The 15,791-nt window shown below is 39.1% G+C and overlaps 1 protein-coding gene across 2 annotated transcripts in view; it reads left to right on the forward strand.

Moving 5' to 3' along the window:
• Nucleotides 1–15,791, forward strand: part of Galnt3 (polypeptide N-acetylgalactosaminyltransferase 3) — a 41,038-nt gene that overhangs the window by 1,088 nt on the left and 24,159 nt on the right. Inside the window, exons 1-2 of one of the 2 annotated variants that reach the window (XM_013518790.1) lie at nucleotides 12,126–12,226; nucleotides 13,125–13,744. In XM_013518790.1, the coding sequence (XP_013374244.1) occupies nucleotides 13,230–13,744 (515 nt within the window). In that variant the 5' untranslated portion in view covers nucleotides 12,126–12,226; nucleotides 13,125–13,229. Of the gene's footprint in view, nucleotides 1–12,125; nucleotides 12,227–13,124; nucleotides 13,745–15,791 lie in introns of those variants that run through there. The other variant, XM_005393291.2, reaches the window with a different exon arrangement.

Consider the following 15,791-nt stretch of genomic DNA (forward strand, 5'->3'; position numbering starts at 1 on the left):
GGCTGCCGCTCGCCCGGCACATGACTCAAGGGGCCAGAAAACTTCGTTCCAGGATCCTGCCACGTCTGAACCTGGGTGTGCCAGGGCCAGATTCCTGCCCTGCCTAATTAGGCTTTCTCGGGAGCCTAAGAATTAGGGGTGAAACTGACGCTTACCTTAGACTTTTATTTCCTTCTCTCGCAAACTCATCGCCGAAGTATTTCTGGTTTTGGAGCCCCACCGTTACCCGTTTTTCTAATTTTTAAAACATGTTGCTATAACTTTGCTATAGAAGGTAAACGACATAATGGAGACATTTAAACTAAAAGTCTGTTATTAAAATCAGAAAATGACTTTAATTTGAGAATTTGGGGTTGTGGGAAAATCTGTTACTTCTTTTATTATAAATTTTTTCTTTGAGCCTGTGGCTAAAATACATTAGGTTAAAGACACACCCTGCAATTAGATTTGTTTGAATTTAACTTTTACTATTTATATCTGAAGCCTAGCACACATGTTAGTTTAAACATTCTGAGCAGTTTATTTGTATCAACTATTTTTCTTTTCATATTGTTTAACCCATCGGTTTTACATAGTAATTTCTCATAATGAATAACAATTCCACACCCTAAGTATGTTTAGTTCTTGCTTTGCTAATTTTTAAAATATATTTTAAATGGAACATTTAGCTTAAAACGCTGTACGCAATATATATAGTTTTAAAATAAAGTGCAGTTAAAGGGTAAAAACAAAACAAAAGAACTAGCATAAAAGGTCATAATTATTCATTCAACCAGGGCATTCCTGCTTTTCTCAAAAGAGCCTGACCTACCCTGTTGTCTCCATACAGAGTAATAAACCGCTAAATAATTTTCATTGGTTATTGGGCAGGTGTTGTGAGACTATATTCTTAACTCTAGGGAGAAACATAACATGTTTTTGTTAGCGAGAGTGACAAAGTGCCTCAATTTCTGTTTGTAAAGGGGGCAGGTGCTTCCCTATATTATGATAATGAGGCCTTAAAGTACTCAGAACTTCCTTTCGTCCTAGCATTCTTAGGCTTTCTTGTTGCCTGGAATATTCAGTCAGGCCACCCAGCTTGTGATTAAACTGAAGCTGACAGGTATCCCAACTTCATTTCCCCCTGAAGGTTAGTGCTAGAGACAGCGTTGTTACTCCAGGGACTTGAGTCAGCACTCCTGTTTCATTCCATTTCACCACCCACATTCTCACTCATCAGAAGATATTCATCTCTTTTTTCTTTCATGTAGTTTGTGAGGCTTTTGTAATTAGAGAAAAGTCCATTGTCCTCTGTCCCGCTCTGATTTACCTAAATTTCTTTTTCTTTCTTTCTTTCTTTCTTTTTTTTTTGTGAGACAGGGTCTCACTATGTAGTCCAGACCGTCTTTGAACTCACTCTGTAGGCCAAGATGGCCTCGAACTCGCGGTGATTACCTCCCTGCTTCAGCCTCCTGAGTGCTAGGATTACAGGTGTGCACCACCCTGCGGGCCATGCCTAAATTTCTGTGTGTCCCAGTGACGCTCGGTTCCATGGAGACTTAGGCCTTCATGGTCTTCTGCTCCTGGATCACATGCATATTGAAGATGCCATGTGGATTGAAATTCTTAATTTTTCCTTGGTATTTCATACCCACAGTTAATTTTCTGAGCCAATTTGAGCAACGTTGTTTATTCTTCTGATCTTTTATTATATTGGCTTAAAACATATTTTATAAGGCAGTGACCCAGTGTCTCCCATCCATCTGCAATACTCTAGATTTTTGGTTTCAGGCACATTGCTTTAACAGTAATATTTTTAAAACTGCAATTTTTAGTTGAAAAAAAGAAGCATTCAGAGTTTTAACTCAGTACCCTCTAGTGTGCATATAACAGTGAAACAAGTTTCACAAAATAACCCTTATCCTTAAAATAGGAATGTTCTTTATTATATTTGAAAATTAGCCTTAACACACAAGGTTCATTTTATGACAACAGTATGAAAGTGGTGCTATTGTACTGTTTCAAAATTTACATTTTAAGGCTCATTTTTCTGCCAGTTGTCTCAGACACAAACACACACACACACACGGAAAATTACCTTTAATAAAACTATTGTAATCCTAATTAAGCATTTCATTGGGACACTTGAGGTAGGACTGTGTTGTCATATTAAATCTCTCAAACAGTAGGAGCCTATGAAGTGTCATTGTACACTATTGTACTTTCACTGGATTCTCAGTGTATTGGGGGGGAAACCCTTGAAATATTTTTCTGAGGGGATTTTGATGGGATTAATTTTCAAGTGAAAGTTTGAGAAAGAAAAATAATTCAGTCCAGCTCTATTTTCACTCTGATTTTTATGGCTAAATTCCATGTTTTGGATGGGAGTCTGAAAAAATTATGAGAGAAAAACATAGCCCAAATTATTTATTTATTTATTTATTTATTCACTTATTTATTTTTACTTTGAGACAGGGTCTTGCTCAGTTGCCCAGGCTGGACTTTAGATTACCATCCCCTTGCCTCAGCCTCCCTAGTAGCAAAGATTACAAGTGCACGCCTGTATATATTAATGGTATGATTGAAATATATGGGGAATATTTAATTTTTTAAAATTTATTACAGTAAAAGGCATACTGCCATTAATCCTCCTCAAAATACCCCCCTTAAACAGACTTATCCCATCATTCTTGTCACTTTCTGAAGTGATCCACTTACACGTATGTGCAGATACACACAGAAGTAGATTATAATTTACACCACATGCGTAAAACAAAAGATAGAAATATGCGCAGGATCTTTTCTCAGCTCCAGTGTGCATGTGGGTATAGGCACTGGTACACTTTCCTGAAAGAGGCAAGACCACACTTGAGTCTTAAGAACCGTCAGGAGTTGTAGAGGGACTTACCTTCACTCAGCACTAAGAAGCCAGGGATGGGAGGATCACTGGAGTCCAGGAGTTTGAGACCAGGTTGGGCAACAAATGGGGCTTTATCTCAAAAAACTAAGAGTTATAAAGGTGAAAGCAAAAAAGAAGGTATTCTTAGAGGTGAGGAGGAGAAAAGAATAACTTACAGGAAAACCAATGAAGTCTGTTTTTAGACTATAAAATTTTGGTTCATTCAGTTATAAATACAGAAGAAGAAGAAAGCAAGATTCAGGTCTTGTGGGATGATTTTAAGGTGACTGGGTTCTAGCTTGAGGACTATGGAAAGTTGCCGAAAGACTACACAGAGAAAAGTGGTTCCAGTTCACATTTTTAAAAAGGTCCATACCTCAGGGTATCTGCTGAGGATGGGTATCAGGAGGGCACGAATATCCATTAAGATGCCAGTTAAGGGGCAGCTGTGGTGCCCCAGTCAAGAGCTGATGGCTTTGGGTGGAGAAAAGGTGTAGGGTCCTAGCCAATTCATGGGTCTGATGGTTGCTGGCTTATTCTCTTTGGGCTGGCTACAACAAAATACTTTGGAATGGGTGATTGATAAAGAGAGATTTACTGCTCAAAATGTGGAGGCGGAGAAGTCCGAAACCAAGATGCTGGCAGATTCAGTGTCTAGTGAGGGCCCATTGCTTACGTGGTAGAAGGCAAAAGGCTAATAGACTCCCTTCAGCCTCTTATACATCCATCCATGAAGTCAGCTGTCATGACCTGAGCACTTCTCAAAGGCCCTCACCTGTTAATACCTACACTTTTGGGTTTAGCTTTCAATATAGGAACTTTGGAAGGACACAGATTATGTAGACCACAGCTGTTCTGAAGGCTAAGAAAGGAGAGCATGTGGCAAGTTAATTTCAAGCCTAATTGCAGAGTAGAAAATCAAGACAGGTCAAGACAGGGAGAGGCTTTGGGAAGTGACCAAAGAAAGTGGGGAGAAGAAACCAGGTTCCACTCTACTCTGTCTGATTAATTAGGATTGCTGCTATTCCCACATCATCTACTTCAATTCTGTGTTATTTTGGGGGCCATTTGGTCCTATTCCAAGATCTGGATTTCATCATGTAGAAGTGAAAAGCTGACTTTGTGATTGAAATGTCATGTACCTTTGTTTAGAAATTCTTCACAATTGAACACATCACTCATGGTGAGGAGCCAAAAGAGGGACGCTTTTACTTAAAGAATGTACTTTGGGTAGACGAAGCCAAAAGCAAAACACACACAACAGCCACACCAAAAACCAGGGCAAAAGATGAGTTGAAGTTAGCTGCCTTTCAAATCCCTGATAAATCCTTCATGTGCTCTGTCAGTTTTATTTACAAAATAAATTCAATCTGCCTTCTTTCCCGTTCCTTCACTCTCACACTTCCTTGCTTGGTTTCTATTTGTCTGAATTCTTTCAGGATCCTTTCTGGTTGGTTCCTCACACTGCACTCAGAGTGATATTTTCCCCAATATTTGGACATGGTAACACCCACTTGAAGTCTTTCATCACACTTAGGTTTGGGCTGGGGATTTAGCTCAGCAGCACAGTGCTTGCCTGGCAAGTGTGAGGTCGTGAGTTTGATTGCCGGTACCGGAAAAAAAAAAATTCAAGCACACTTAGGTTAAAGCAGACTCTTTACCATGGCCTAAAGGCTTGGAATGATTGAGTCACTGTCAGGCATGTACCGCTCTTGTCATTACTCTGCTCTTAGCCCTACCAGCCTTTTTTTATTGCCATGTTCCTCTTGCCTCTAGGTCTTTGTCAGTGTCACTCTGCCTGCCTGTGGTAGACTTTTCCCTCCCACTGTGGCTTACCCAGCTCATGCTCTTCCTTCAGGTTTTAATCTGAACTCCTTTTCCTTTACCTCTGACCATAACTGGGAGTTTTCAACAGTCTCTCCCCACTGCCCTCAATCCCATGGAAGAGAGTGAAGACCAGCTGGAAGAAATGAAGTTTTATTTAGTATTTTTGAAAGATTGACCAGACAACCCATATTTGAAAATCATTTGGGTTATTAATATCTTTATTTTTTGTCAATTAGTAGTTTGTATTTGTTTCCATCATAAAGATTGATCTTTATTTATTATTTTAATACTGCATAGTTACCTGCTGGGAATTATTTTAAGCAATTTATATGCGTTAACTCATTTAATCTTCACAGTAACTGTATAGGTGGGCACTATTTTTTCTCCCTATCTTAGATACAGGAAAATTGAGAAATGTAGTCATTTGCTTCCGTCTACAAGGTTAGTGAAATCTCTGAGTCAAGTCAGTACCTTACCGGGCAAGTCCAGTACCTGATCCTGTACTTCCATCCTGATTTATTTCTATGTAGATAACGTTATATAAGATTGTAAAAGCTTTACAGCAGTAACAACAAAAATTCAGTCTCCCCTGTCCCTCCTCTCCTACAGCCCCAGTAGTGCTGCCTAAAAGCAACTACTTTTACTTCTTTTAGATGTTTGTTCCAGTATTTACTTCTTGAAATAATAGGCTTTTACTGCTGTTTTTTAATTTATCAATGTTTGACATTGATTACTAACGTCCCATTATGATAGATAAGAATTTAGTGTATGATGCACACACCTCTGCTCTTCTTTCTTGAACATCCCTATATAATTCTCATACACTTTGTTTACATTTCACATGCATATTTATTTATTATAATTTGTGAGTATTGCCCACTACAGAACCAAAGAAAATATATTAAAAAGTATACTTTCTTGTATATTGATGGATTTTGAGGTGGAGGCTAGTCTTGAACTCCTGGGCTCAAATGATCCTCTTGCCTCAGTCTCTGAGTAACTGGGACTATAGGCATGTGACATCAGCCCTAACATAGAAAAAAAAATTTAATCCTAGAATTGATGTTTAACTCGTTTATGAAAAACAATTTGCATAGCTTGTGCATATGTCAACTGAAGTGCAATTTCTTTATACACTTTCTCGGTTTGATTTTGCACATTGTCTGACCTCTCGGATGTATTGGTCTGTTCCTGACACTGTTTTCTTGTTTCAATTCGGATTGTTGCTCTCTCGGCCTGTTTCATAGCTTGTTTGGGGTTTCCATTTGCTGACATCTCCAGGGGTCTCTCTGTTCTTTAAACACTATGACTTTTCCTATTTGTTCACCCCAGCATTCCCTGAGGAACAGTAAGTACTCCTTTAGCTGATCCCATTCAAGAAGTCAAGAGCCATCTTTAACACGGATCACAGCTTCACCAGTCTCCATGTCACTGACGTGTTGAGTTCTGCTGATTTCGCCTCCCTGGTCTCTTTTCCCAGCCTCCATATCCCTTCTCCTCATCTTTTGCCCAGATTACTTCTAATAGTCACCTAATTGCCTCCACCACATAGCCCCAGTCAGCATTCAGCACAACTTTGAGCGTAATCATTCTAAACTTCAATTCCGATTAGGCTGCTACCTGGCTTAGAATTCATCAGGGTCTCTCCCATTTGCCTAAAGAATTAAGTATAAATCCCACAGAATTAGGTATCCTTCTGTTCCCCTTTTGGAACTTGGCAGTCAGCATATGTCTAAAAGGCCTCACTGTCTGTGGTAATTGACTATGCATAGACCTGAGGAAAATTACCCTACCTGATGTCAGCTGTTGAAAGAATGAATTTTTAGATTGAAACTGGTTTATTTCCAATTTAAACTTGTATATTAAAGGAGGCTTTTCATGTCTTAACCGTGAAGTGTGTGTAAGGCAGGAATTTCAGAGGTAGTTGGAGAAGTAAAGGCATAATGTGTACTGCACATTAGAGAAACTTAATCTTATGGGCAGATACTGTCTTAGGTATAAAAAAAATAATTTGGTGCCATACATGATTTATGACTTACTTAATTTTTGAAGGTAGCAGTAATGGGGAAGGCATAGGTATGAGGAGATTAATAAATGCTGAATTTGAAATCTTTGCTAGAGCAAAGTTGGCAAACAGTGGCCTTTGGACCAAATTGCAGCAACACCTGTTTTTGTAAACAAACTTTGATTTGAACGCAGCTATGCCCAGTCATTTATATATTGTGTGTGTGTTTGTGCATGCTACAAGTACAGAGTTGAATAGTTGCCATACACAGTATATGGTCTGCAATGCAAAAACTATTTTCTGACTGGCTGAATCTTTCTGGAAAGTTTACTAACACTTTTCTACAGGGTGATGGAAATGAGAAATAAAACATGAACATCTACTAAGTGAGTTGTGGGTGACCTTGGAGAAAGGTGAATGCAAAGAGATCACAGTTGAGCAAGTGATTATTCTTTGCTCTTGCACTTCCCCATCCTTGAATACTCTTGGGGCTTTAAAGGGAAAATGACTGGAGGAAATTGTCTTCTGCTTATGAGTTTTTATATCTCTTGTAAAAAAGGAAAGTTTGATTGGATTTACTCTGTGAATCCTGCATGCCCATCTACTGACTATATTCCATGAAAAGGCCCAGTAGACATTCCTTTCACCAAGATACTGAGAAATACATTAGTGAGGGAGAACCCTTGCATCTGTGAAAAACACTGGTGGTTGCTCTCCTTTTAGGCACTGAGATTGGCTTCCTGATTTTAGTGCAGATATGTTACGCCCTAGTAACAGAATATACATGGCAATAAGCACTTTAGGATGAAAGATAAAGGAGGTCCATCTTCCTTAATTGAAGCAGGAATACAGCCCTCAGAAAGCTTTAGCCTGCAGGTGTTTCTAGTGGCTGATATGATGTCTCTTTGAAAGATTTCTAGTGGTAGCTAATGAACAAAATAGATAGTAAGGACTACAGTATCAGTTGTCTTCATGACAGGAAAAAAAATTTAGATCTGATAACAGCAATTTCACTTTAATTATGAGAAATAGGAGTCACTGGCTCACCCAGCTTCCAGAGCCATGCTAATTCACAGAGCCAGAACTCTTTCTGCCATAGACCAGGCAGCCATTTGCTACAGACCATGCTTTGGAGAAAAGGAAATACTACAGGAGCAACTTACCCCTCAAACTGTGAGTGGAGTTGAACTCAGTGGGTCCAGATGGTCAGCCAATGCAGTCTGTGCTTATTTCCTCACTTCCTTAATGTATAACTAGAATCGAAATCCCAGATAACTGGCACAGTTTTTGGTGACTCTCAAGTGAGAGAAAGCAGAAGACCTTAGAGCCCCCATCTCTAAGGTGATAAATGAGAAGTAATACCACATCCCTGAGGAAATCATTGAGGTTGATGCCACATTCCATATCAGAATTGTGGCATTGCCTCCCCATTTAACTCACCTCTTTGGCCTGTGCAGCAATTGGATGAGTCTGAGAAAATGGTTGTGGACTATCTTAAACTTAATCAGCTGAGTAGGTGAATGCTGAGTGACTCTCAATGAAGTTGTCATTCCACATGTAATATCTTTTTCCAGTTGGGCAGTCTCTGGCATTTGTTTTATAGCTTTTGAGGTGCTAATTTACAGGGACCACTGAAAGCCATTTGTTTTATGTAACAGAGCCAACAGTATATCTTCACAGTCTTGCCTGAGGTCTAGGAAGTTCTCCTGTCCTAGAGATCTTAATCATCCTAACATTCCACAAACATTCCACTGGTTCACTATACTGACTGTATGATATTGATTGTATCTGCTGAGCATAAAATAACAAGTATTTTAAATATCTTAGTGAAGCATATGAAAAGTAGAGGATGATAAATCATCCCCACAAAATTTCAGAAGCATAGCATTTCATTAACATTTCTGGGCATTCAGTGTTCCTTTAAGGATTGACAGACCTTTTATGGATTTTGGAGAGAGGATATACCACATTTGAATATGCTCCTTTAACCTACATGCAGAGTGACTCAAAGGGTGTCAGGTTTGAGTGATGACCAGAGCAAAAGAAAGAAGGATATGCAGCAAGTTCAAGACACAGTGTGAGCAATACTGTCACTGCAGCTTTTGACTATCACAAGTCCTATGATTCTTTTAGTGTGTCTAGCAAATAGGCACTGTCTGTGGAGGCTGTGGAAAGCACCAATACCAGAATCACAGTAAAGATCTTTAGCATTTTGAAGTAATGTATTCCCTCTTCAGATAACACTTGACCCACTGATTAACAGCTCCTCTGGCCACTAGTTAGATACTAAATGCTTAACCATGGATTACCATAGAGACAGAACTTCCTGTCACTAAGTGGATATTGTCTGACTGATTTGGCTATAGGTTGTCCATGCACAGTGACAGTCTGTCATCAAGGAGAAAAGGACTAAGAGAAAGAGACCTGGAAAAGTAAGGAAAATACATCTCAGTTCCCTGAGTGAGTGGACCCAGTTCCTCCAATACCAACTCCTGTTACATTGCCTTTTGTTAGTCAGCTTTCCATTATTATAACAAATACCCAAGGTAGTCATCTTATGAAGAGTGAAGGTTCATTTTGGTTCACAGTTTTGGAGGTTTCAGTCCATGATTGGTTGGTCCCATTGCATTTAGGCCTAGGCAAGGCAGCACATCATGGGACCAACATGTGACAGAAGCATTCACTTCATGACCAAGATGTGAAAGAAAGGAAGAGGAAGTGGCTAGGCCCCAATGTTCCCTTCAAAGGGCCTACCCCCAGTGTTCTGCTAGGCCCCACCTCTTAAAACTTCCATGTTGTCCAAATAGAGACAAGGGTGGACAGCGAGCTTTTAACCAATGGGACTTTAGGAGACATTTATCCAAACCATGGCACTTTGTTTCCTTCAACCCATGCCTTACGGCTTCTTGAGGATTTTCTTAGTCCTACTGATAGAGGAAGAGAAAAGTCTCAAGGCTGATTTGCAAATGAGGCTGCGCAGTACACCCACACTACCCAAGAGTGGACAGCTGCAGAACAGTGGCCTACCCATGAGTAATTGTGAAGGACGATGAAAAGGAAAACTCTTCCTATAGGCAGAAATTTGAATGGTAGATAGATATGTTTGTGTGTGGTTTCTGTAATAAGAGATAGCTAGAAGTGCAGATCTACATTGGTTGATGGGCAGTTGGTGATCATTTGTATGGCCAGGGCCCTGAAAGGACAGGACTGGAAGACTGGTGACAGATAAACTTGAGGATAGATAGGTCTTTCAAATGGACAGAACCTGTGTCCCATCTAAATGCCCACTAAAGGATTTTTTTTTTCCTGCAGAGAGGGCATTTTATAATCAAGTGATCAAAATTATATACTCTGGCTGTTAGATTTTCTCCCCTGCCCTCTGAGAGCTTGTTCAGTGGACCTGTGAACAGTGCCTTGTGGCAGGCATGGAGGCTCAGCTCCAAACAGCAGTGTTTGATTTCTTCTTCTAAAGTGACCTGACCAACACTACAGGTTCCTAATCTACAGAAACCAACCTTGAGACCCCAGTGGACTAGAAGAGCTGAGTAGGTGAACGGGTAGATTATGAATTTATTGTTTCTCTGCTCTAAATATTAGCCTGTTCTTCAGTAACGGATATGCACCTTGGAAATACTTTTCCTGTGCTAACTGGCACAGTGTTAAAGCCTGTTTACAGAGGGTTTAATGGCATTTAACATTGGAGGGACCCTGAGGGTGAAAGGGGCTTCCTTCCCTTCCCAGTCTCAGAGCCGCTCACTGGCCCAGGCTCTTTCTGGGAACACGTTTCCTGCACTGCTCAGCTCTTCATATGATTTTCTCCAGAGCTGTGTACCAACAGGGCACAGTTTTCTCTAGAGTTGGCATCCATTCCCCCTGTACTTTCCCTAGAACTTGACATGGACAGTTGTGATGTGTCCTAAAGCCATGACATTATGAACCTGCTGTCATCCCAGGTCCTGTTTTTTCAGATTCTCTCTGAAGATGCACGTGTGCACACCAGGAGTCCAACAAAATTGGGTGTCTAGAGAGCTGACCGCCTGAACTTCCAGCCCAGACACCCAGTGCAGAGCCATCTTGAAAGTGCACTGGCCTGCTATGGAGGACAGCCCCTCCGACTCCCGCAGCCAGCGGTTTTCTCAGCACTCTATCTAGCTAGTTCTAGGATTCCATGCTTCTTTGTAAATGGTCTCCTCTGGAACTGTAGAGGGAAAATTTCCAGCAAGTTGCACGAATCAAGTCACCTGCCACTGTTAATTCCATCACTTTATCCATCCATCTCACATTTCTTTTTTCTCTCCCCAAGTCCTATTGTTTGGTTCCGTTTGCTAGATGCTCTGGAATCATTTTTTTCCATCTGTCTGGTGCCCTTTATCTCTCAGTGTCATATTCACTGAGGGTGGAAACTTGAGATTTATTTCTATAATCTCATTTATGATCCTGTTTTAAAATCATTCAGGTCTTTTCATTCTACCCATTTAGGGAAGGCTCAGTAAATTTCAAATTCACTGGACGATACACACTGCTTTTAGTGAACTGGCCTTTATCTGACCTGCCAGCCTGATCTCCTGCCACTCCCTACCTGTACCTTCCATTTGTACTGTTCTCAGGGCTGATCATGTCTTTTCTTGCATCTGTGCTGTAGCATTCGCCGTTTCTTCTTGCTTTTCTGTTTTCCGCCTGCCTAAAATGTACTGACTCTCAAGATTCTGCTAAACATTATCACCTTGGGAAATCTCTTAACATTTCTGCATCCTTCCATGTTCTTTCCATAGCGCATATGACATGGCCTCATTGTTTGACTCGCCAGGTTTCATCCTAGTTCCTGTTTCTTGAAGGTTAATTTTGTAGCGACAGCCTAAAACAACCTTTGACAAATAAGGAATTGTCCAACTATAATTTTATGGTTCTCTGACTCCTTATGAATTTTTTTAAGCAAAGAAAAGTAGAAGAGGTCATTTGATTCTTTATATGAAGTTCTTAAACCAACCAAAGCTCAGAAATATTGGAATTTTGCTTTTATGGGGAATATATAACATAGTTGAGGTATTTTAAAGAGCCATATTGTTTATTCCATACTGAAAAGAATATAGAGCCTTCCAATCAAAACTAGTATATGAACTAAGTTCTGCCTATTTTGTTTATTCAGCTTAAAATTTTCTATAAGAAACCAGAGGATCCATCTTAGAACTTGGTTTTCTTATTGTAAATTTAATAATAACTTTGAAAGAGAAGCTCAATAAAGTGATAAAGTTAGTTTTTAATGCTACAAATGATCTTTTCTTTAGGGTTAGAGTTTAGCATCCACAAGCACTTTGTGGCCCTCTTCCCTCTATTGTTCCTGATTGGCTGTTATGGTGCATAATGTGCAGTCCGATGCTGAAACCCCTTCACCTTCCATCCTTTGAAGCATCACAGAGAGAACTGGCCTTCACTGGGACTCAGGCTGTGCTCGGCATCCTGGGTAGCTTGTCCTGCTCATGGTGGTTCGGACTGTGTTCTTAAGGTCAAAGCGGGAGGTATTTCATTATTTCATCACTTTGAATTCTGCTGTGTGAACCCTAGAGACACTTCAAGGGAAGCAAATGTATTTTCTTTTTCCCGTTAGATTTTGTATTTGTGTGAGCTGTTGAAATTATCTGTTACATAACAGCAAGCTACAGTAAATGTTCTTGATTTTCTTTATGGGGCAGGATTCACAAGTGCTCTCAGGTGAGGAAATATGGCAGAATGAAGGTTACTTATTAATGAAGCTGCTTTGCTATTTTGCTTGGTTTAGTTGGAGTAAGGTTCACAGTTTAAGGGCAGATTGCATAGATGAAGACATTCATAGGTGGATGCTTGCTTGGGCCTGTCAGTGCATCCTTGCCTTCCTATGGATCTCTCCAACAACATCTACAGTCCACATAATGAAACACTGTAATTCCTTGGTTATCAAGTTAAAACATTCCTTTTTTCTAAGCTCAGAATATGCTTTAAAAATAATTTTATTTATATCATGTAGTCGATGTTACCAGATTTAATAAAGATGTGGGATTTCCTGGAGGAGTGTTTATTTTGGGGAGATTTTTGGAGACAGGTTCTCACTTTGTAGTTCAGGCCTGGCTTGGAACTCACTTAGCAGCCCAGGCTGGACTTGAACTCCTGATGATCCTCCTGCTTCAGCCTCGCAAGGGCTGGGATTGTGGGCATGTGCCATCATGGCTGACAAAAAATGTGCTTTTTATTAATGTTCTGTACTCCTAGCTACACTATAGTTAATTGCACAGTTGTTTTCTTCTAAAGTGTAGTTTTGTTCAGGGCAGAAAATCTTGGTATTCTTGGTAATCCTGAGTACATTGTTGGCTGAATGAATGAATTGTACCACACCCGTAAGAATGAGTAGCTACTAATAACATCTATCATTTCTGTTTATAGGTATCATTTAAAGAAACTTTCTTACCAGCAAACCTATGATAAAAAGTATAAGTAGCAGAGAAACTCTTAACTGTTATTTGTCAAGAAACAAGCATTAATGTCACAATGGCTCACCTAAAGCGACTAGTAAAGTTACATTTTAAAAGACTTTGCCACAAAAAGTTCTGGAAACTTGGTGGAGTAATTTTTTTCTTTATCTTAATTTTGATTTTAATGCAAAGAGAAGTAAATGTTCAATTTTCCAAAGAGGAATCAAGGATGGAAAGAAACTTGAAAAACAAAAACAAAGTGTTTGATTTAATGTTAGAAGCTGTAAACAATATCAAAGATGTAATGCCAAAAATGCAAATAGGAGCACCTGTCAGGCAACACATTGATGCCAGGGAGAGACCCTGCCTGCCAGGATATTACACAGCAGCAGAACTGAAACCTGTTCTCGACCGCCCACCTCAGGACTCCAACGCACCCGGTGCATCTGGCAAGGCCTTCCAGACAACCAATTTAAGTATTGAAGAGCAAAAGGAGAAAGAACGCGGGGAAGCAAAGCACTGCTTTAATGCTTTTGCAAGTGACAGGATTTCTTTACACCGAGACCTGGGACCTGACACTCGACCTCCTGAGTATGTCGAAGAATATGCATTCCTTATTGTTTGTCACCAGGGATTTCAGTGGACAGGCATTAGTTAAGAAATTTGCTGCTTCTTCAACTGCTATGAGGCAGACAATCAGAAAGTGTAGTTTATTCAATCTGTTGTATTTATTTTTGCTTATAATTATTGAGGCTGGTATCTTGGCTGCTGAGGTGGGACATGCAGGAGAAGTTCTTAACTTAGAGATTAGAAAACTGAGTTCTAAATTTGTGCTAAATTTCTATGTACTAGAAAAGTTCTAAATTTCTGTGTACCAGAAAATCTTTTATTCTTAAGTGTCGTAATTTCTTCATTTATTTAGGAAGAAATATTAGATGGGTTTTATGGAAAATGTCAGAGGTGGCAGAACTGTTTTCATTTCTCTGTGTATTTCTATAGAATAGAAATATTAAATAATGTGCCAAGATTTTGGAACTATTATATAATATTTTATACATTTATAAAGTAAGTCACAGACTTCATGGCTCTTTTCAGTATGTGATTATATCTCAGAATGTCTTATGTTTTAGAAGCTTTCCTTCAAGGCAGAATGGTGCTACAATTATTATTTCCACTATGATTCTGTCTTTAGAGTTTTGTTATCATATCTGCAGCGTTGTCTCCCTTTAGCTACAGAGAAGCCAACGTTTGTCATTATTGAGTCACTTGGTATGTGTTTGTCTCTACTATACAGTGTTTTGATTAATATTTCCCTCCAGGTTCTACTCTTGTTTCTCTATGTCCTTAGTGAACCATTTTGTTATCTGAAAGGTAATGTTCAAATGCTGTATTGGAATTGAAAAAGCTAAAATGAATTCCAGCACCCTCAAGCCATCAGTGGATTTTTGTGAGCACAAGATAGGTACACTGTAAGCAAACAATGCCATGTATTTTGGGTATTGGTTATGACGGATTACATTTGGCAGTCATACTGAAGAAGAGAGCTTTTTTACAGTGGTATATTGTGTCACTAGGTTTTTTGTAGATTTGTGATTATGAATATTTGCTCCACTCTATGAATCCTTTAATGTTAAAGTTGTATAGGTTAGGTTTCTGTCACTCTATTTTGGGTGACAAAATAGAGTTGCTCAGAAAAAAAAATTTAAGTTGCTCAGAATCAATGCATGAAAAACAATGAATGCATCTCTGTAAAATCTTCTAGCTCTTATAACAGGTCATGGTATAGTTCCTTTCTTGTATTAATAGATTCAAATACAATAGTACAGTGTACTGATTTTGGTAAAAGTCTTGATTGAGAAGCAGTCCACATAAAAAATCCATGAGCATGATTTTTATCCTTTGAAATATTAGCTCAAGGTAAGGTTTTTATGATAGCATTAAAAACTACAATAATGTTCAATACTGTTAATGTTTTAAGTAAGTGAAAACAACTAATCACATTTAACAACACTGTTATACTTGAAGATTTACCTATTTCTGACTTTGGTCAGGGGTTTGTAGAGGTGGTGAAGAACTGTTTTGCACTTTGAATATTACCTATACCAACAAGGAACACATTTTCTGAAGAATTGCTAGTCATTTTACATACTCATTAGTCACATAGTCTATTTTCTCACAAAGTCTAATGATCATGTGATTGATAATTTAAATGTTTCAATCTCCCAAATATTTTTAATAGTTTGACTGAAAAATATATAATCTTTGGCAAGATATATTAATTGTGCTATTTTAAGTGACATGTAAAATGATTTTAGAATCAAAAGTATATCATGCTAATTATTTCAAAATAAATGAAGTAAATGAAATCATGCCATGAAATATTTTCACTTCCATTAATGATATAATGTGATATTTTACTGTGACACCTCCCACTGTATTATTTTTCATTACCAGTTAACATCAGTAGGTATCAGTTAAGCAGATAAATACTGCCTTAAACAGGGAAAACTGTGCAAGATTAAAGTGACAGCCAGGCATGATGGTGCATGCCTGTAATCCCAATACTGGGGAGGCTGAGGCAGGAGGATCGTTGTGAGTTCGAGACCAGCCTGGGCTACAAAGTGAGGTCAAGGCCAGC

Source organism: Chinchilla lanigera, unplaced genomic scaffold (genome assembly GCF_000276665.1).
Source record: "Chinchilla lanigera isolate Chin_1 unplaced genomic scaffold, ChiLan1.0 scaffold00048, whole genome shotgun sequence".
Classification (NCBI taxonomy): domain Eukaryota; kingdom Metazoa; phylum Chordata; class Mammalia; order Rodentia; family Chinchillidae; genus Chinchilla; species Chinchilla lanigera.